This window comes from Athene noctua, chromosome 1 (genome assembly GCF_965140245.1).
Source record: "Athene noctua chromosome 1, bAthNoc1.hap1.1, whole genome shotgun sequence".
NCBI classification, from domain to species: Eukaryota; Metazoa; Chordata; class Aves; order Strigiformes; family Strigidae; genus Athene; species Athene noctua.
In genome coordinates this window covers 73,153,579-73,173,764 of record NC_134037.1, presented here as the reverse complement: position 1 = coordinate 73,173,764, position 20,186 = coordinate 73,153,579, and the positions used below count along the sequence as shown (strand labels likewise).

Genomic DNA, 20,186 nt, shown 5'->3' with positions numbered 1-20,186 from the left:
TTTTACATTTGAAATATCAGAGTATGGTTTGACAAGGTGACTATGGATTAATGAAGTTTGCCACTGTTGAAATGAGTCTCCCCCTGCTTCTGCTTGTCTGCTTCTGCTGCTTATTTGAACATGTTAAGACACTTGTCTGGTCTCACTTCAGCCGATTCAGATCTAACCCAGTGGAAATAAGTTGGGGGGTTTTGTTCTGTTTTTTTGTTTGTTTATTTTCTGGTTAGCAAATTCCAACAGTTTACCTCCCAATTAAATGAGTGCCAAAACCTGGGGGAAGTCTGAGCAGCAGGGAGGGAGGGAGCAGAGGAGAAAGGTAGAAAACGTAAGAGGGAAGAGGAATTGTCCTTTCAGCAAGGCAGGGTGCTCATTTGCTTCAGCCACAGTGTAAAACCATGCCCTAAATTGGTGCTTTGTAGGCAGGAATCACTGCAGTTGCACTTCTGTATATTTTCAAGAGGGGGAGGCCAGCAGAGCTGAGGAGATTTGCAGAGCATGCTTTCTGTGACACAGTGCCATTCCCGTCAGCTCCTGGAGTTTTCTGTTTGATTCCCCCCCCCCGCCCCCCCCAAATTTCAAATCCAGCATCTGCAGCATACGTATATAAGCAGTTCTGTAAAACCCACAAAGAGGAATTGTACCCTTAATTGTGAGAGAATCAATATTTTAAAGTTATCTTCAGCTGTCTGGCTTGTAGCAAATAGTGAACTTTCTGCTAGTTTTTTGTCTGTAATCTGGGAATAATCTATATGAGTTATTATGACTATCTATTTGTTTAATGTATGGGACACTCTTGGAGAGTTAACAGCAATTGGTATTTAAAGTGAATACCTGTGAGAGGTTATGCTGTAACCTTTAGTTTCTCATTTAAAGCTGCTCTGCATTTCAGTGGTAAAATTAATCTCTTACAGGAAAAAAAAAAAGTTTCTGGGCAAAAGGTGGAAATAGCTTGTTATGGGGTCCCAAGGGAATCAGCACTTGAATGAAGTGTGTTATAAATAAATTTAGACTCACCAAGACTTCAAACCAAATTCCAAATTTGTTGTTTGAATAGAGACAAGAAAACAGCGCTGGGTGTGCCGGGAGTCTCTGCTCCACCAAGACACACTGAGTTCTAAAAAGCAGCATCTTTTATACTCCTGTACCACCGTCTTAACCAGTCCCCTTTCGTCAGACAGTTGTCCTGCTCTTCTTCCATTGGGTCATTTGAGTTGCTGGGGTACGTGTCCTCCTCCTATTGATTCTTTTGAAAGTCTTCGAGGCCTTGGTCTCTTGGCTCACTTTTCTCCTATTGGATCTTTTGAAAGCCTCATGATCCCATTTTTGGGTGGGCTTTTTCAGGCAGCAGTTACATATTATCTCAAGGGGTGTGTGTGTGGGGGTGTGTGTGTGTTCTGAGAAGCGGTTACATATTATCTCTAGGTCGGGAGGGGGGGGGTGGGGGGTGGAGGGTGGAGGGGTGGTCTGAGAAGCAGTTACATTGTTCCAGACGAATGGCACACTTTATATTTTATCCAATTTTCAAACATTCATCTTAATTATAATATAGGTTATAGTGATTACAAATCATTTCAGATTCACACAGGGTACCATATTCTATTTTTACAATATTTCAAACAGTAGGATGTTATGGTTTAACATTTACAAATCATTCAAGCGTAATGTACCCGCCTTGCTTAACTTAGCAAATTAGTTACAATGGTTTATTACAAGTGTATTCCTAGGAATCAAGTTCCCCGTGCAGCCTTTGGTGCTGGGAGGCAGTGAAGCTGGCTGAGGCCTGAGACTCTGGGCCACTGGAGGCAAGTGTCCTTGGGAAGAAGGCAGCATGAATTGAACTGCTACTGTCATGGGGTATGATGGCAGGGTACTTGAATGTAAATCTTTGTTTTCGGGTGACATATTTTGTTTGTGTTGGGAAGTTGAAAATTTCCAGGAGATTTTTTTTTCCTCCAAAGAAATTTTTATTAGGAGAGGTTTCAAGCTCTAGAGCTTGAGTATTGTGTCTTGGAGGGTAAGCTGGTGGAATCAGAAACCAGGCATTTATAGTGTGTGTCTCTGAGGGTGCTCATGCAGGGGGGCAGCTTTCTGTCTACATTTGGAGATTCCACGCAGAGAATCTTGAGTGAATAGTAATCTACTGTTGAACATAACTTCATATAATCTGCTTTCTGAGAATAAGGTTTATTTTGGTCAGGACTTCCTTTGGAAGAAAACCTATTAATAGCTGTTAAAACTATGATCCTTTTGGTTTAAGAAGCCAGGACTGCCATATCTGCTGATTCAGTCAAAAGCGTCGTTTGGGGGTTAATGGTCAGAAATTTCTGGTGTCTGTACCTCTGCAGACCACACATAATGCCCTGGCATCCTTCTTTAGCAAAGGGTGAAAAGTATCCATTACTTCCAATGAGCTTATGTTCTGTTAAACTAAGCGGCAAGTATTTTTCGTATTACCTTTTCTCCTAGGCCTCACAACAACAACATAAATCTTTGATAGCCAATGCGAACTATTTTCTTCATGACATGAAAAATGTTCAGCCTTTAATACATGCATGTGTAGTTTTCTGCTGGACTTTGTGTCCAGCGGTGGTAGCAGCAAGTCCCTGTGTTGCATGCCATCTGAGAATGCACTGGAAGAAAAATGAATAGGAAGATTTCCTCTGTTAGGAAAAAGGGGGGAAAAAAGAAAGAAAAAAGAAAAAAAAAAAAGTATCTGTTACATTCCAAAGTCAGTCATAATAATGGAAGTTCACATCAAATAATTGCCAGAGTAAGAATGGACAAACATCTGGTTTATCCATCCCTAGCTATACTAACAAAAATATGATATCCTGTTAGAGAAATCACTGATCATCCGAGTTTATCTTGGCGGTTGTGCACCTTGGTATTTTTTACTTAAACAAGAGCATATCAGTACTTTACAGTTAGCATGCCTCCAGCTCCAGGTTCACAGTTCATGTGCTTCTGTGACTTTGAACTCTTTTTTTCCTGAGTTTACCAGCAGACAGCTGCACTAGAACAGATATGTTTACATGTGGGGAGTAAATGGCAGCTTGCAGCTCAGAGTTTCCATTTCCTTCTACATTGTTCAGGAATCCAGGCTCACAATTCGTGTCCTAAAGCATTGCCTCATGTGTATGCATCTGACTTGTCCCTTTATAATACAAATGTTTTATTTTGACATTGATCTGTTGATAGAAAGGGCTGACTAGGGAAAAGCTGCTTTCACTAGAAATTACCCTCAGTTTAGATGAAGTTCAACTATGGGTGAAGTATCTTCAAAAAAAATTTCTAAACATCACTTTCTGTAAGGCTTTTCAGCAGTATGTAAATGTGAGACTAATGTGGAACCACTTTATGCAGCTATAGCATGATAGATGTATTTTTAGACAGAGAAAAATTACATTTTGTATTAAGCATGGCAATGAAATCTGATTAGCTGCTTAAACCATGACACTTTCTATTTAAGCTATTGTCATGTGTAGGTGATAAAATATTCCCAGATGTGCTTGGCAAGGCAGTAATTCCGTGAAGAGGTTCTGGTAATTCTAAACAAGAAACAAAACCATCAGAGTGATTTGTTCATTTGCCTGAGCCCTGAAGTGGATTTAGAGACTTCAGTGAAGAGTGTCAGTTGTTCTTGACTTTATGCAGCCCGACAGACTTCTTGTCATCTCTGTTGCCTAATTCCACATTTATAAGCTTTTCCTTCCCCTTTTGTACCTGATTTTGATATTTTTGGTTCTTGCTCTGAACGAAAGCTGTTTGTTATTTGGTATTAGTTAATTGGTTATTTGGGTAGCTGAACTGAGTGAAGTAAATGTTAGGTAAATGACCTCTAGAAAGACCTGTAGTAATTGTGTTGTGTTTTGACTACTGTTGTTTTGAAACAAGATTCCCCAGTTGCCCTGATGTGTTAGAATGTGCCTAGCTTTTGGTCATCCTCACATGGATCTTTTATAAGAAGAAATTATTTGAACTTATTGGAGTATTTTGATGCCGTTTACTTCAGATATATGTGTATATTCATTGCTAGATTTGACCTATGGCCCACTATTAAAAGTCATGTAGTGGTAATGCACTGCTGATACATGAAATTTTAATTTTTAATCTTCATTCAAATGTTTCTTATGATACTTGGACTATAAAATTGAGGCATAAAATCAAACACAGAGTATTTGTAGAATTAAGTTTTGCACCATGCAGTGAGAGTATCCAGAGAGCTATGCTCACTGAAAATTACACCCAGAAAACAATGTTTTAGTATTTGTCTGGATCATTGTCCTGTCTTGTCAGTGCAAGAAAGGGATCCAGAATGCAAAGCAAGGCCTGGGACTAAAATCCCTGATCTGGGTTGGCATATGTTACCATGGAGTTGTGTTCTCAGACTAGAAGTGCAAATACCTGTATGTTTTCTGTGAGCTTGCTGAAGGCGAGTCATTTACCTCTTTCATTAAAACTGCTGTGTTTGTGCTAGGAAATCAAAGCAAGCATCAACATCATGCTGGCATCGTCACATCTGTTACAACCCCGCTACCTGCTTACAGGGCAGCAGCCCAGGTAGTAGTGATTCATAGGGCTGGGAAATGGCCACTTGGAGGGGACAAGGTGAAGAGGCTTTTGGGGAGGGGAGTGGAGTCTGGGTAAAAGACTGTGTAGGCAGGTAGTAGTGGTTGAATCATAAATTTTCCTCCAGTTGAGGTACAGTATACCACATCTGCTTAGGGTAGATATTTGTTCCCCAAAATCTTCCATCATTTCACCTGTAATCTGTAATTGTCTTCTTTGACAAACCATGTATGAGAAATGATAACTGAAATAAATGAACCCATGTATTACTTTAAATTTCCGTTGTTACATTTAAAGAGATTAGCTGGTTATCTCATAATCTCTAAATGTAGACTAGCCTGAAACTTCTCATTCATAGTCTGTTTTTCATTGACACTTTCATTTAAAAGCAGGAAACAATCTGAAAGTAATTGTATGAAGCGTTTCAGCACAAAGCTTTTAAAATAGAATAGCTTGGCATATTACTCTGTCTTCTTACTACTCCTTGGAGGAAATAAAACGGAGTTGCAACTTGCATCCAGGCAGCTTTCCTACTACATCCTGTTTCCTTCTGCACACTGGAGAATGCACCAATGTTCCTCTCACCTTTGCTTCAAATGAAGAAAACCCATTCTCCATGTTGTAGCACTCACTCCAGTGAACACCGGTATTCAGTTAGCTTTTCAGATGTCAGTATAAGATTTGGGTTGTTTAGGCAAATGTGCATTTTGCACTCCCTATCAATGGAAAGCATTGCAAAGAATAGAGGAATATGCACAGCTACCCAGGTAGGTGTCCTTGCACAGCTTTCCTGGGAGTTTGCCCTGGCTGCTTGAATTGCCTGAAGGGTGGCTAATACCTCCTGAGAGCTGTGAAGTGGTGTGTGAGCAGTTGCTGTGCCTGCTGGAAGGCTGACATCTCTGCTTTTCTCCGATTGAAAGGTAGACTTTCAATCCCCCTTTCTCTAAAGAAAACTGACCCTTGAAAAGGCTTGGCATGAAAAGAATTAACTCCCTGGAAACTTTGTTTGGAAACGTTAGGAGACTGCTATGTGTATATGCTGGCAATCTTTGTAAGAGACAAATTATTTTCCCACCCTCTCAACTACTTGGTAGTTTATCTGTTGTTTATATTAAAGATTGATCATGGTTATATATTCCTGACTCGGAGTTCTCATTAATCATACTGTGCCACATAAGAGACTGGAGAAGAAGAATGGGGGTTACTGGAAAACAGACATGTGATCCCTGGCTCTGCTTTTAATATGACTTATCCTGACATTAGCTTTGTTCCTGTGAATTATTGTGTTTGTGTAAACCTCTTTTTTATTTTTTTTTCCATGTTTGGTATGTCTTTTTCTCAGGGCTATTAAAAAAAAATTATATACTTATTATAATGATTTTGGAGAATGTTAATCGCAGCACTTGCCATGTTACTGTTTCAAGAGGTCCCTGCTCCTTGCCACATGTCCAGCCCCTTGTTTGCTAGCTCTTGCTTCCTCCCCCAGCCCCAGCAGCCATTTCCTCTCTCTGAGCAGAGCCACGCAGGCAGTTGTTTCAGCCTGCGCAAAATGAAGAAGAGGTGAAAAGGAACAGTGGGCTGAGGACAAATGCACAAAGGCAGGGACTTCCTGAAGCATACTGGCTGCCAACAGAAAGATACCTTCTCTCGTAGCAGCAGAGCGGATCTGTACCTCCTCCTCATTGACCCTGCTGAAGGTTTCCAGCCCCAAATTGTTCAATCAGCTGTTCATGTTCCAGCCCTCCCCTTCTAAGCATGAGAGTCAAAATTGCAGGAAAGAGGGAGCGAAAGAAGAGGGAATTTACTAGTTTTTGCAAGCTGATTTGGGTTATGAGGACATGTTACCAGCCCTGCTTAGAGTTGGGTCTGGAAGCCTCTGGAGCAAGCTATTTTCCCACCCTAACTTGTCTGGCTGAAAGTCCCTTCAACATCATCCAGAGGCATGCGTTGAACTCGGCTCTCAGTGTGTTCTGGTGGGAAATAGTTACATTGGCAAATTTTCAACCAAAGGGAGTTTTAATCCCTTGATCTTTTTAATTGCTGTGTGCTTGTGTTTATCTAATAAAAAGAAATTATTCAGATTTTAAAAGAGGCAATTGAAATAATTGATATTTGACAAATCAGAGCAAATTAACTTTGAAGAAACTGACATAATTTAATACAGATTATCTTCTATTTGTAGCTCTCCTATAAAAATACTTTTGCCAGGTGTATCCTAATTCTGCATATTTTTCTCTTGAGGCATGTTACATTAACATCTATTTCTTTGGTGCGAAATCCCCTTACAGAATTCACTGTTAAATACTATCCTGAGACATGACTTTAGCTGTTAGTTTGTGTTTATAGTTAAACATCCTCTCCACAAAAGTGAGAAATAACAAGAAGTTCTGCAAACGTATGAGAATTTAGATCCATCAGTTGTGATGAAAGCACATCTTTAGTGAAATCAAGGGAGGAGGAATAATGGAGGGAGGTTTCATGTAAGAATTTGCAAACATTTTAAATAAATGTAATTACATAGAGGGCTGAATGTTTTTAAGACTTTGATTCAAGCTGATTTGGATTGCTTGGGGTTTTCCCCCCATGTGACTACTTTTGATGACATATTGTACATATCAAGAATAAGATAATTTATTTCTGAGTGGGGAATAGTTTTTAATCAGACTCAGTAATGTAAATAGACCTCTATTTGAAAGTTCATTCAAAACTGAGTACTGGTGTATATTTAAGTGCACTGTATGCTAAAGTAGAAATATCCCCCAGTGTTTAACCAAAAGCATGTTTTATGTGTGGTTTTGTTTTGTTTTTTTAATGTTTAACAGTAACTGAAGCTGGCTTTGGTGCTGACATTGGGATGGAGAAATTCTTCAACATCAAATGCAGAGCCTCTGGCTTGGTTCCCAGTGTGGTTGTACTTGTTGCTACAGTGAGGGCTTTGAAGATGCATGGAGGTGGGCCAAATGTAAGTTTTTGCACCTTTCTTGGAAAATAAAATTGTAGCTAATATTTGAAATAAATAAAATACCTTGGTTTAAGAAATATTGGGGGTAGTCTATGGGGCAGTATTTAGATATCCCTCTCAAGTTACTGCATTATATAGATGTTACCTCCAAAGGTAATACAGGAATGGAAAGGCACAAATGAAAGAGCTCTGAAGAAGTATGAAATTTTGCTGAGGGATGGAAGTTGGTTATCATTTAAAAAAAAAAAAAAAGCTATAATTTCTACATACATTCTTTTCCCTGCCTTTTGAAATAGCATTTGGAAGTGCACTGAAGTAGTCACAGGCTGAGAAAGTTGGAAGTAAGGAAGAATGAGAAGAGTCCGGGTTGCAGTATGTGAGTGGAAGTAAAGAACATTGTTAGTGATGGTTTTGAGATTTCTTTCAATGGAGACCCTTTCTGTCCTTCTAATCTGCTCAGGTTAACTGTCTCAGGGATGCTGAGCTAACTGATAAAATTTTGCAAGTGTTTTCCCAGTGTATCAGAAGTCACTGTATCATTTTTTGCTATTTAGCCATTGATTGCTGTTTAGTCCTGATTACTGATTGTAGAAGTACTCCTCAGTCATACAATCAGATCAGACTTTGCTAGCCAAGCAGCCAGACACTTAACATTTTCATCTGACCAGCAGGATGCAAGAAGGTGATGCTGCCAGGGAAACAGTCTCACTGGGTGAAAATAGCAGAGCTGTTTCTACATGGAATGCATGGTCTCTTTTACAGCTAATCATCTCTTAGAGCTAAAGCTGAACTGTCCTTTTTCAGTCTTTCAGGTTGACATAATTATGTAACTTTCTATCATTTTAGTCCACTTCTAATGCAAGTTTTCTTTATTTTTAATTATATTACTCTGTGCCTGTCAAGGCTAGTATATTGTCACGTGTCTTACCATTCAATCTAGCAAAAGCAGGACTTGAAATATGTCCTAATAACTGACTGTATCTGTGTCTGATCTGTGTCTTTAGAAGTATAAAGCTTTCACTTGGTTACATAATGCATCATAGAGGCATGTAGAATACCAGATACTATTACTGGGAGGTTAACTATAAAATGGACCAAGACCAATGCTTGAGACAGAAGTGACTAAGTCCAGTGTCTGGTATCAATGTATGTGGTCCTTGGAGACTCAGTATAGTACCCTGGTGATACTCTTTGTCTCTATACCTTTGTGCTTTCCAGCAAAGTAAATTATTTGCGTGCAGTTCCTTTCCATGGGCTCTAATTACAGGGCACCCAAAGATGATGTTCCTCTTCTAGTCATCTTTGATACTGTTACTCCTTCAACCAGCTGTTGGAGGTTGCTGTCAATTGTCTTTCATTGCTGGTACACTGTTCAGCATGTAGAATGGGATCCAATTACCTCTTCTCTAATAAATCTTTTACGGCTAATTGCTGAGTCACTGCCTGCATCTTGCCACCCAAATACAATAGGAAGTGTTGCTATTCTCCTTGTGACAGTGTAACTTGGGACAAAACAGAAGCTGCAGTCAAGCTGTGATGTTGTGCACAACATATGTGCTGACTGGCAGTATAGAAAGTAAGCAAAAGTGCACTTCTGACCATTTAGGATTGTGACAAATGTTAGTGTGTGATGACTTTGTTCCAGGTAACTGCTGGTGCCCCCTTGAAGAAAGAATACACAGAAGAGGTAAGAGGAACTTTTATAAAACTTGAGGATAAGTTTTTGTTTAAAGGGACAAAATGATATGTGTATGGAGAATCAGAATTTATCATTCCTGTCTGGATAGTGTGCAGCCTCAGGTTTGACAACAGCACGCTCGAACGCTGACATTCAGTGAATACCTGTAACAGGCATTGCCAACAAGTACAGATATCTCATCGTCCCCCAGCCACATGGTGTTATCCCTCTTGTGTGTGCTATGTATGTGACTGCATGGTAGATTGTACTGAGGAACTGAGCTAGCTGAAAAATCTGTCTTTTTCAGTAGTTTTCCCAGGACAACTAAGTTTTCAGACTGGTCAGCTCTTCATTCTATTCCATCATACAGGCATTTATGGACGCACAAGAGTGCAGGTGGTGCAGGGGTCAAAACCACTCTCTGAAATTAATGATAGCTTAACCTGTTCATTAAACAACAGGTTTAATCTGTCTGGTGTTGGATGGCACTCCTTCAAACAAGAGTGGATTCTAACAGGTTTGCTTTCTTTGTCTCTTCTCTGTACACAAATTCTTCTGGTTTGGTTTTATCAGGCTAAGAATATGCGTGTTGTTGCAATTAAGACAAGGCCTACAAAGTGTGATGTAAAAGAGTAAATAAGGAAATCCAGTATGTGCTTTTGACTGGGATATGTCTGTATATATAGATAAGACTATGCATCTAACACATCTGTATGTCAACCCCACCCCACAACTGTGGTTTGTTTATAAACTTTGCAAACATGAGACTAACGACCCTTTCACAATCGTGACAGCCAACGAGTCATCAGCTGCACTGTATTCTTGTGTCCCAGAAGAGAGCAATGTATTAATGTACAAATTTTGGACACTGCTTAGTTACTTAAATAGTCTGTTGCTTATTAATTGAAATAAGTATTAATAAGAAGTGCCAAAATATTATTGTCTGGAAGCATTTCACTTGCCTGCAACTGTCATGATCAGCACTGTTTATGTTCAGTTTAATTTATGGAAAATTCTCTGGCTGAAGAAGACTTGATGTATCTTACCATTTCCATTAATTTTTATTTAATTGCACAGAACCTCCAGCTGGTAGCTGATGGCTGCTGTAATTTACAGAAACAGATTCAAATTACTCAGCTCTTTGGAGTTCCTGTTGTGGTTGCTCTGAACGTCTTCAAGTAAGTCTATTTTTTCATTACTCTTGTGAGTAAATCCATAGTTCAAATTTCACACTTTTTTTGGTTTTAAAATTAACCAGTTTTGGCGTGAAGAAAATAAGCTGTTAGAATTTCCTTTTTTCATCATGAATATAAAGACCTTTAAATCCTTAGCTTGTTCTTAAGGTTTTAAAACCACAAAAAAAAAGTATATACTGTTACAGAACTATTAATCTTCCATGATAATTAGCTGTAACAATTACAGAAAGTGTTCTTGAAACATGTAAATACATATGCTGTATATAAATGTATTATATCTGTGGCGCAGTTTCTATACAGACATACTTTACAACTGCTGATGGTAGAATGAGGCTAAGTATATAAGGTTATAAAAAAGAACTAATTAAACAAATTAATGAGATGGAACTGTTTGGTTGGCAGAACTGACTCTCCTGCTGAGATTGATCTGGTGTGTAAGACTGCGAAGCAATCTGGAGCATTTGATGCTGTACCCTGCGATCACTGGTCGGCTGGTGGTAGAGGAGCAGTAAAATTAGCTCAAGCTGTGGAAAAGGCAGCCAATCAGAAAAACAGTTTCAAATATCTCTACAGCTTGGAGGTAAGATTTAAAAAAAATTTTTTTTTAATGAATGCATGCTGTATCGGTGTTGGATTTAAAACAAGAACATTGCAACAAAGCTATCTAACATACTTGAAAAGGGGCTTGGCTTGGCTTAAAATCACAAAAGCTGTAGAGACAACAGTCTGTGGCTTGTCTAATCAGAGGAACCAAGTTACTTGCTGGTAATGCCCATTATTTAGTGCATTGAATTATGTTTCTGATACTTTCTCGTTTAACATGTAAGTATGTCTGTAGATGGAACATTCACAAATTATAGTGGGACACTTCTCCACAAAGATCTCTCAGTCTTGATGTTTGTCCTGAGAATCAGCTAAAATGAAGTACAGTTACTGTCTCACAGTCATGGGATTGCACCAAGTTGTGGCTTCCTGAAGCATTCACTCTTGGTATGAGAAGGATGTTATACAGGTAGGATGTGCATGCTCAAGCTACACGTCTGCCTAGCCAGACAGGTCAACAGAGAGAGAAAGCACTGCCTTTACCAGCACCTACTTACACACCCACAGCCCTCAGACAAACATGAAGAGCACATGTGGCCCAGTCCTGTTTCTTCTCTCACGCTGATTGGTATTGGAGTCTGCTAGTGCAATATGGCACACACAATATGTGGGTCACTGCTGCTGTTGGCTTTAGATGCTCAGTCTCTCCAGGAGCAGCCCTAAGTGTCCCTGCCTTGCTCCAGTTGCTGGCACCAGCACTCACAAGCCCCTTGAGGCTCACGGCTCACTCCAGCTGCTGGCACTCAGACCTCTCCTTCTGTTCTCTAGTGTTCATACATACACATCTAGAGCAGAGAGCACACCCACACAGAAGGTAATCAGAAATCAGATTTAATGAGAATAGAGGACAGACTGTGGTCCTCAAGCACAGAGCTCAATCAGACAAACTACTGATCAGACACCTTTACACTCAACTGGCTCCTTCTTCCCCTCTATTTTTTCCCATACTTGTTACTCTTCAGTCTTTGATTACTCCCTTTCCTCGTATTTGGTCCTTCCACTAAACGTGCCCTAACAATCCTTACACATTCCCACAATCCTCTTCAAAAATCCCATTATGAGTTTTGCACAGTCCCAGAATGCTCTTTTTTCTACATCCCATAATGAGTCCTGTGCTGCTGCAGGGTATCACCACCTTTTGTTTGCAAAGCTTTATGATGAAAGAGTTTCCCCACTGACTCACCTTGGTGCATTTCACACCAAGAACAATGGTCTCATCTTTCGCCTTGGATGGTCTTAGGAAGCAGGCAATTCTGTGTGCTCTAATTTGCACTGATTAGGTTGTTCTACTGATTAGGTTTTTCCATTTACTATGGTTCCTCCACCTATCATTGTTCCTCTGATCCTTGCTTGAGCTTCGTGTTTAATTTGCCTGGCCCTTAGTCAGATAACCTAATGAAGGATAGTGTGGCCCACGTTTCAATCCTATGTCTACCAGAGATGGTGACTCTTTTTCCATGTCTTGGAGACTTTGTTATTGCTGTCATCTGCAAGATAACATCACTGCATCGTGAGCTGTCGAGAGGAGCAGCTTACAAGGAAGGACTGCTTAGACCCCTGAAAGCATGATGCTGGAGTACCACCATGCAGGCAGAAAGATTCAGAGGGATGTAGTGCTGAGGAGGTTATACAAATGATTTCTCAGGATCTATCTGACTATCGAAATGTGTGTGGGTTAAGATTTGGGCAGCAAAATAGACTTCTCTGGCACCAAGGAAGCCCTTATCAAATTTCAGATCCTGTGCCCCAGTTGACAATGCTATTTTAAGTTTCTTTCGAAAATGTTTGAATGCAATTTTTTAGCAGCAGAACCTCAGCTTCATTCTTTTAAATGGCTGAAAGTTCCTGTTTCGATTTTTCTCTCCAGAAAAAAGTTCAGCCTGAGGTAGATAAACCTTACCGTTGTCTTTCACTCTCTCTCTTCTCCGTGATACGTACCTTGAATCTGTTGCACCCATTTTATTTCTTCTTTCCACCTGCCCCACTGTTTTACCAAATGTCAGTAATCCAGCCAACTACTGTTGGTATTAACCACTGCCTTCACAGTATAGGTGGAAACACCTTGGGAATGGAAGTGCTGCAACATCTATTCAAGGTGTTTTGCCAACAGAACATTTTTACAGCCAAAAAATTGACGTTATTTGCCTTTATGAGTTTGTCTCTAATGAGATAGATACTCTGGAAACGGAGGATATCATTTTATGGGTTTTGTGTAATAAAATGAGAAAAAATACTTTCAGAAATACATGTAATAGTTTTCCCCATGGGACACGTGTTACAGAGATAGCACATTAGCGTTTGACGACTGCCATATTTAAGCTCTGATGTTACTATGTTCTGTGTAGCTTTACAATCCTGTGGTATGAATGAATAGAAAGGGTTGGTAGGGGTAGACTCTGCCTCTATGAAGAAAGAAAATTGAGATTGATTTCTACTTTAATGTCTTTCCCATACACATTGTTTTGTGTTGTGTAAGTAGCATGAGCTTAAGCACAAAGGGTATGAATCACATCTTTACATCAACTTAATATCCCGTAACTTAATACAAGTATTATAAGCCTCAAAAATATGTTGAAGGGATTTTATAAAAACATATAAAGATTTTTAAATGCTGTAAAAAGGTACATTCAGGCCAACAAAAACAGTAAAGTGTAAAGTTCAGGCTTCTGTTTCATTCTTACTGTGCAAAGGATGGGGACTAAGGCAGTTGGAAGTAGGAGAGTGAAACAGCCATGCTGTCACTTGTCATTATGGTAGGTCATTTGGTCACTGGGCTCACAGAGACATGAAGGAAAGCCACCTTTTTCAAATGAGCCTACCCACATATTAATTAAGGTTGTAATAGGATTTTTTGATGTAGCAGCTTTGAGAACTGATTTCTATTGTTTGAAGTGGTAACTATGACAGAAAATTGAGAGATAAGAGGTAGTAAGATGGGATTCAGACAGGTAATTTCACCGTCATTGAGCCTAAAGGGGATGTAAGTAAAGGACGTAGTTCCATCCTTCATCTTCCTAGTGACTGCCAGATTTGTCCAGTTACTTGAATACTATTAAGTCCTAGTTGCCTCGTTTGAAGGGGTTAGCTTTGGTGTGGTGTGGTTTGGGTTTTTTTTCCTTTCCCCTTTGGAAGGTCAAAGGGGGAAATATTCTGCATAAAACCACTACCACTTCATGCATGTCTCTGTCTTTATGAGATTACTCTGTTCTTCCCTTTAATTCATGTCTCCGTTTAGTCCTTTAATGTCTGTGCATTTTGTTTTCCTCACTCTGGAAAACTTCATTAGAATTTGCTTCCAAAGCTGGCTGTAATTAGAACAACTTCCAACAGCACAGACCTCTGTAGGCATAATAGGTTTATTCAACATTTTGACATTTTGTCAGAAATCATTACCCGGGGGAATTTTAAAACGAAACCCAACCCCCCTGTATGTAAAATTGGTTTAGATTCTTTTTTATTAGTTAGACCAAAGTTTGCATCAAACTGTATTGTTAGTGTACAGTCAGACATCTGATTAGAGGATAGTCCAGATCAATTGGGCTCTCTTTGGCTTTTTTCCAAATGGCATGCCTCTCTGCAGTGCTTTATGTAATTTCCAAATGTATATCTGAAAGCAAAGACTTCATTGAAAGGTGTTTACAAATAGGTGTAATGTGAGAAGAACAAGAAAGTCTTTTTTAGATCTGTCAAATACTGGTAAAAAGTTGAGGATCAGCTATTTTTTTTCTAAATCCTGAGGTATGTTTATACATTTATACCATCTTGTCCAGTGATACACAAGCATGTGCCAAATGAGCAATTTTAGACAGTGGACACAACACAGTTGTGTCAGTTCAGGACTCGGGCTCAGCTAAGCAGTCCTGTTGAGAATCATAGGAAGCTAGTCTAATTAGAAGACTGTGCTAACGTGGTTATATTCCTTGAAGCATCTCATTCGGTCTGTTTAAACTTCCTCGGGTGTCTCTACATAACACAGTGTTCTGTAGTCCCATTTTTAGATTGCTTTTCGGGTTCTCTTTGTTTCTGTAAGCAAGCAAGATTTTGTTTTTATCCTAGTAGCTGATGCTTGTACTTTTTATTTTTTTAATACTTCTTGATTCTAGCAAGGGTTTGTTTGACATTTGGTATTAGATGAATGAATATGTTTTTCAGGAATTGAAGTGAGAACAGAATAAGCTTCAAGTGTTTTTTGAGGGCAGTGCAAAAAGTAGCTGCATGTATGATTTTGGGAGTGCATATGTGTGTCAGTGTCAAGAAGTGACCTCTGACAAATAACACCAGCACTGTTGTCACTTTAAAAGGGTAAGAAAAAGATATTAACAGGTGCAGTGTACCATGAAATTCTTACATTATAAAGAATTGCACAAAGCAAGGGGGGTTCAGGAGCAAGGATGTGTTTTCATATGATAGGCTCCAGAGTTTATAACATAGTTTAAAAGATTATTGGTAGTAGTTGTAATAAATACTACAGTAGCATGTGGTTTTAATATGGATTTTTGCCCCCATTCACGCTAACTTCTCTTATTTTACTATTGAATTGGTTTCTTGCTGAGTATTTCTCTTCAGTGTTTGGAGGATGGGTTTGTTTTAAAGGCCTCCTGAACTCTCTATGAAATAGTCTGTGGGGTTTTTAAATATATATTCTTGCTACATATGGAAAATATCAAAGTATCAACTCTCTTATCACTGTTCACTTCCCTTCTGGGTTCACTTTTCTTGAAGTATGGGTCTTTAAGTTGCAGCAGAAAGCTATTACTCAAAATAAAGTTGACTGACCCATTAAAAGCAAGTTTAGATAACTAGGGGGAGGATAGGAAAGGATGGAAAGATACGCATCCCATCCCCAAATTTCTCTGGCTTCAGTGCCTGTTCTTGACAGGGTAGAGGAACCTGTATTCCCCACTAATGCATGCCTGTTGAGTAACCTGCCTTCTCTCACTGTCATAGTCTCTTCTCTTCTTCTGTGGTGAACTCTCCCTTGACTTATAGCAGCCCTTCTCAGCAGGGAGAGGGAACACAGGTCTGAATGAAGGTAGGCATTAGGTTTTTAAGAGGTGCGTTGCTGGTTCCTTCAAGGCACCTGGAGCTCAGTGGGCTAACACTCCCGGAGACAGAAGAGAAGGGAAGGACAGCCATGTGGCATGAGGCAGGATCAGCATCACCACCTAGGCAAAAGAACAGAGGTATGTTGGGCTGATGTGACAGCAGACACACAATGGATGGCTTTTCATGGTTTAGTGGCTTCATGGTATTAGTGGAGGAAACAGAAAATACCCCTGACATCTGCCCCCATTCAGTTGAAAAGATGACCAATTTACAAATGAGGAGAAACACTCTGCCTTAGGTCATTCCCTGGAGGTCAGTGTCCTCAAACCCATGCTCCATGAGCCCTTCTTGACTCTGCCTTCCTCTTAGAGCCACTCCCCTTCTCCTAGTACATGCACCAAGAAGCCTTCTTCTCCACTGACCAGTCTCTTCCCTACTTCATTACTTGCAGCTCATTCGTGTTATTGGAGACTGTGGTCAGAGCACAGAGGAGAAGATAACGCACAGAGAACCACTGCCAGCAGAGTTTTATGTTTTGATGCTAGCCTTAGACCCCTCTGAGATACCCATAGAGTTTCAGTCACGTATGGACCCAATGGAAGATCCTTAGGCACTGCTGGAGTAGGAAGAAATAAAATTATGCTCCTTACTGAAACTTTTCCTAATAAACTACAGAGACATTTCTCATCTTGAAATGCAGGCTGTGCTGTCCTCCAGGGTATGCTAGTTTTTAAACTCTTTGCCCCCACCCTACTGCTAGTAAGCCATCTAGCAGTGAAGCCACATTAAAGAGGAATTCCACAGGGCTGTACCAGCCTCTCCTCCCACTCCCATCAAAGAGATTTTGGTGGAGTCTGGACACTTCTTTCACTGAATTGGGTGTTCTAGGGTTGTAGCTATCTTTCTTCCACTTTCTCTTTTTTTTTTTTTTTGTGGATACAAGCTCTTGACAGCACTGCACTTTTATGTTTGTTTTCATTATTTTCATATTCTTTGGGTGAAACCATTTTCTTAGGCACAGCTGGGGTTTCAAAGTTGGGGAAATGGAAAATAAATCTCTAAGGCCACAGGCTTAGGTGTTGATTCATGAACAGTTTAACTTGACTGAATGTGCTTTTCCACAAATTAAAAAACAAACTCTTGTCTTGTGCCAACAAAGGAAGAGGAGTGCTAAGGACTTGGGAATCCTTTTGTCAGCTCCAGATCTTCTGGAACCAGAATATAGACATACTTTAATAAATGTGGTTTTATTTTATCCAGGGGAAAAGCTAGAAGTTCAAATGTGCAGAGTCAGCTATTGTTTTACCACTGCACTCTGTCACCCCACACAGCACCTTCAGCCATACTCCCATCACATGTTTTCATTTGGCAACCTTCCCAAGAAGAGGAATGAGTGATGTCTGCATACTGTTTCACTTAGCCAACCAGAGATTCTTTATTATTGCTTTCAGTGAATACATAAGTTAATTTTAAAAAAGAAAAAGTGCCACTGCCTTGAATTTTAAACTATTTTAAGAATTTCTGTTAAAACACAATCAGGTTAGCAACAATAAACCCAGTGATTGTGACCTCATTATTAAACTGATGATCTCATAATTAAAAATAAACAATGAGACTAAAGTGGATGTTTAAAGAACTTGAGGTATTAAATGTCTAAGTGACAAGTGAATAGTGCTTTTGTATATTCTCTGGTTAAATGCATGTTTTTCAGCAGAATCTTAAGTTTTCTCAGAGATTAATAGTTTTAAATATTTATGTTGTATTACTGTGTTTTTTCAGACAGTGCTGCACTAACAGGTGTTCACTTAAGGTATGCAATTTAAGCTAGATAACACCAGTTCTTCTCATAGTAGTGTGGTTTAGCTGCAACCTAGTGGAATGAAGTATGACTATGGATTTACTGCTTTTGACTCTGGCTTTTTGGAGACATTTTCTGTTGGACTCTCTTTTGTTGAGGAAGTCAGGGGGAATGTTTAACAGCAGAAGAAAGGAAGGAGGAAAGGAACGGGGATTATTTTAAGCAGTCTCAGGGATTGGACGTGATGAGTTAAAAAGATGAACTCCTTTCTCCAGTAGCCAAAGAGCTCAAAGTCAGGTGTTCAGATTAGGATACAAAAGGTGGGAATCCTGAGCACAGTCCCGAGCCAGGTCCCTGGTAATCTGCATGTTTCGTTTCACATGATACTGACTTTTGGCAACAAGGCTGATTTCAAGAATCTCAGCCCAAGCCACATGTCCCTGTCCCAACTCACTGTTTCTGCTGGTACATACCAGTGATCAGATTTTAAGTTTGAGCAATTCTTTATGTAGAGATAGTATTTAAGCCATCTCTGTCTCTCTGCTTTATACTGGCTTTGTCTTTATGGTAAACTAGATGTGTGAACTGATCTGGATTACTTTCTTTTTTTTTTTCCCCCTGGATCGCTTTCTCTGGTATGTGCAGCTGCACAAACAGCAGTGCTGCCCTCTCAGTTGCACTGGCACATAGATGAGTGTGAGCAGCAGAGGAAGGGAGGATAAAGGAGGGTCTGTTGAAGCTAGTCTGCTGTCCATGGGAATCCTCATCAAGCCTCTCATGGAAAAATGATAATCCACAGTCTGCTGTTATAACTGAAGAAAGAGATGAAGAGTGAAGAAAATATGAGGAAAGGCTAGCAGAAATAAAACACTGTTAAATTACATTTTGGTAAAAACCTTGCTGTTCATAGTATTGGAAGAACGCTCTGTAATAAACAGCACCAATTTGCACTAACATCACATCTTGCAGGGTGGATGGCCTGGAAGTAGCAGTGTGGCTGGGTGACACTGGTGTGATTTCATCTTGGATAATCAATTCAGTCTTGGGAATGACAGGTTTTCCTCTTTAGCAGCGCTGATTTCTTGGTTTAATCGTTCTCTGTCAAGTAATGAAGTGTACAGCCACACAGATTTGTGAAAGCAGTTTGTGCACTTTTGCTGTAGCACTTGTTATGCTTTAGCCAAGGAGATAATCCTGTTTATGGTGTGGGTGCTTGGCAGCCTCAACAAGCACGTGTGTTTGTGCTTGCCTCAGAAGAAGCATATGGCTTTGGTAGCTCTTGAATGTGTGGGATTTCAGAAACACACATTATATCTGGCAGGGATGGGGAGGTTGTTTGATTCTGAGAGAAGCATCAAAGCTACTTAACTGTCAGCAGCTACTTATACTGTGTGGCCCCATAGCACCTTCTTATGTTCGGTATAAATTTACATTGAGTATTTCATACTATCATTTTCTCTGAAACTGCTGCAATTCTTTCAGCATTAGTACTAATACATAGTTGCACATCTATAAAAGTCAGTTTGGGTCTAAATCCATACTGTCTGTTGTGTATCTGTCACCTGTTCTCCACCTAAATGTACTTAGTTGTGTAACATTCACAAACTTACATAAGAGAAATTAGAAGAACAACGGCTTTTATTGCTGATCCTAAATCTTTCATGCTTTTGACATTCTGCACGTTTTATAATACCATCATCACTGCAGCTGTCCAGATAGCAGAGGTGCTGTGAAACTGAAGTTGCTGTTCATACAGGTGCATCAACACACCATTTGGATGAGAGTTCATCCTTCTTTCATTAAGATTGTTTTACTGGTGGCCTGCAAAGAGTTCCATCAGCATACCTGAGGGTGCCACTTTGTAGTTTGCCAGTGGGAATGAACAACTGGTTCAGGAATATCCTAGGCCATTGTGGAAAATTCTCAGACAGAAACAGTGGAAGATGTGAAATTACTTATTTTTTCTAGGTCTGACATTTCTGCTGGCAGATATTTGACCAAGGTGTTTACGGTACAAATAGGTAACTCTCATTATTTTTTTTAGAAGAGTCTGGTATCAGCTGAAGCAAAAATCCAGCTTAAAATCCCTTAATGATTTAGTTAATTGTGCAGTATGCCTCTTATTTTTCAGCCCTTTTGAATTCAGCCAAGCACTTTTCCATATGGATTAGCACTGTGAAGCGCTACTACATATGGTCGATGCCTGTGCCCATCAGTTAGAGTATTTCCACAGTGATGTGTTGAAAACCTAAAGCTAAACTTGCCCTAAAGACCAGATAAGAAAAAGTAAGAATTGTTCCTACAAGTGTCTTGTAAACATCCAGGCTTCTGCTA

The 20,186-nt window shown here is 39.7% G+C and overlaps 1 protein-coding gene across 3 annotated transcripts in view; it reads left to right on the top strand.

Annotated features, from left to right (window-relative positions):
* The window catches only part of MTHFD1L (methylenetetrahydrofolate dehydrogenase (NADP+ dependent) 1 like), a 157,486-nt gene that overhangs the window by 81,917 nt on the left and 55,383 nt on the right, over positions 1 to 20,186 (top strand). For all 3 annotated transcript variants that reach the window (XM_074896561.1, XM_074896562.1, XM_074896563.1), the window contains 4 exons: positions 7,392 to 7,531; positions 9,177 to 9,218; positions 10,287 to 10,387; positions 10,808 to 10,985. In XM_074896561.1, the coding sequence (XP_074752662.1) occupies positions 7,392 to 7,531; positions 9,177 to 9,218; positions 10,287 to 10,387; positions 10,808 to 10,985 (461 nt within the window). The remainder of the gene's footprint in view (positions 1 to 7,391; positions 7,532 to 9,176; positions 9,219 to 10,286; positions 10,388 to 10,807; positions 10,986 to 20,186) is intronic.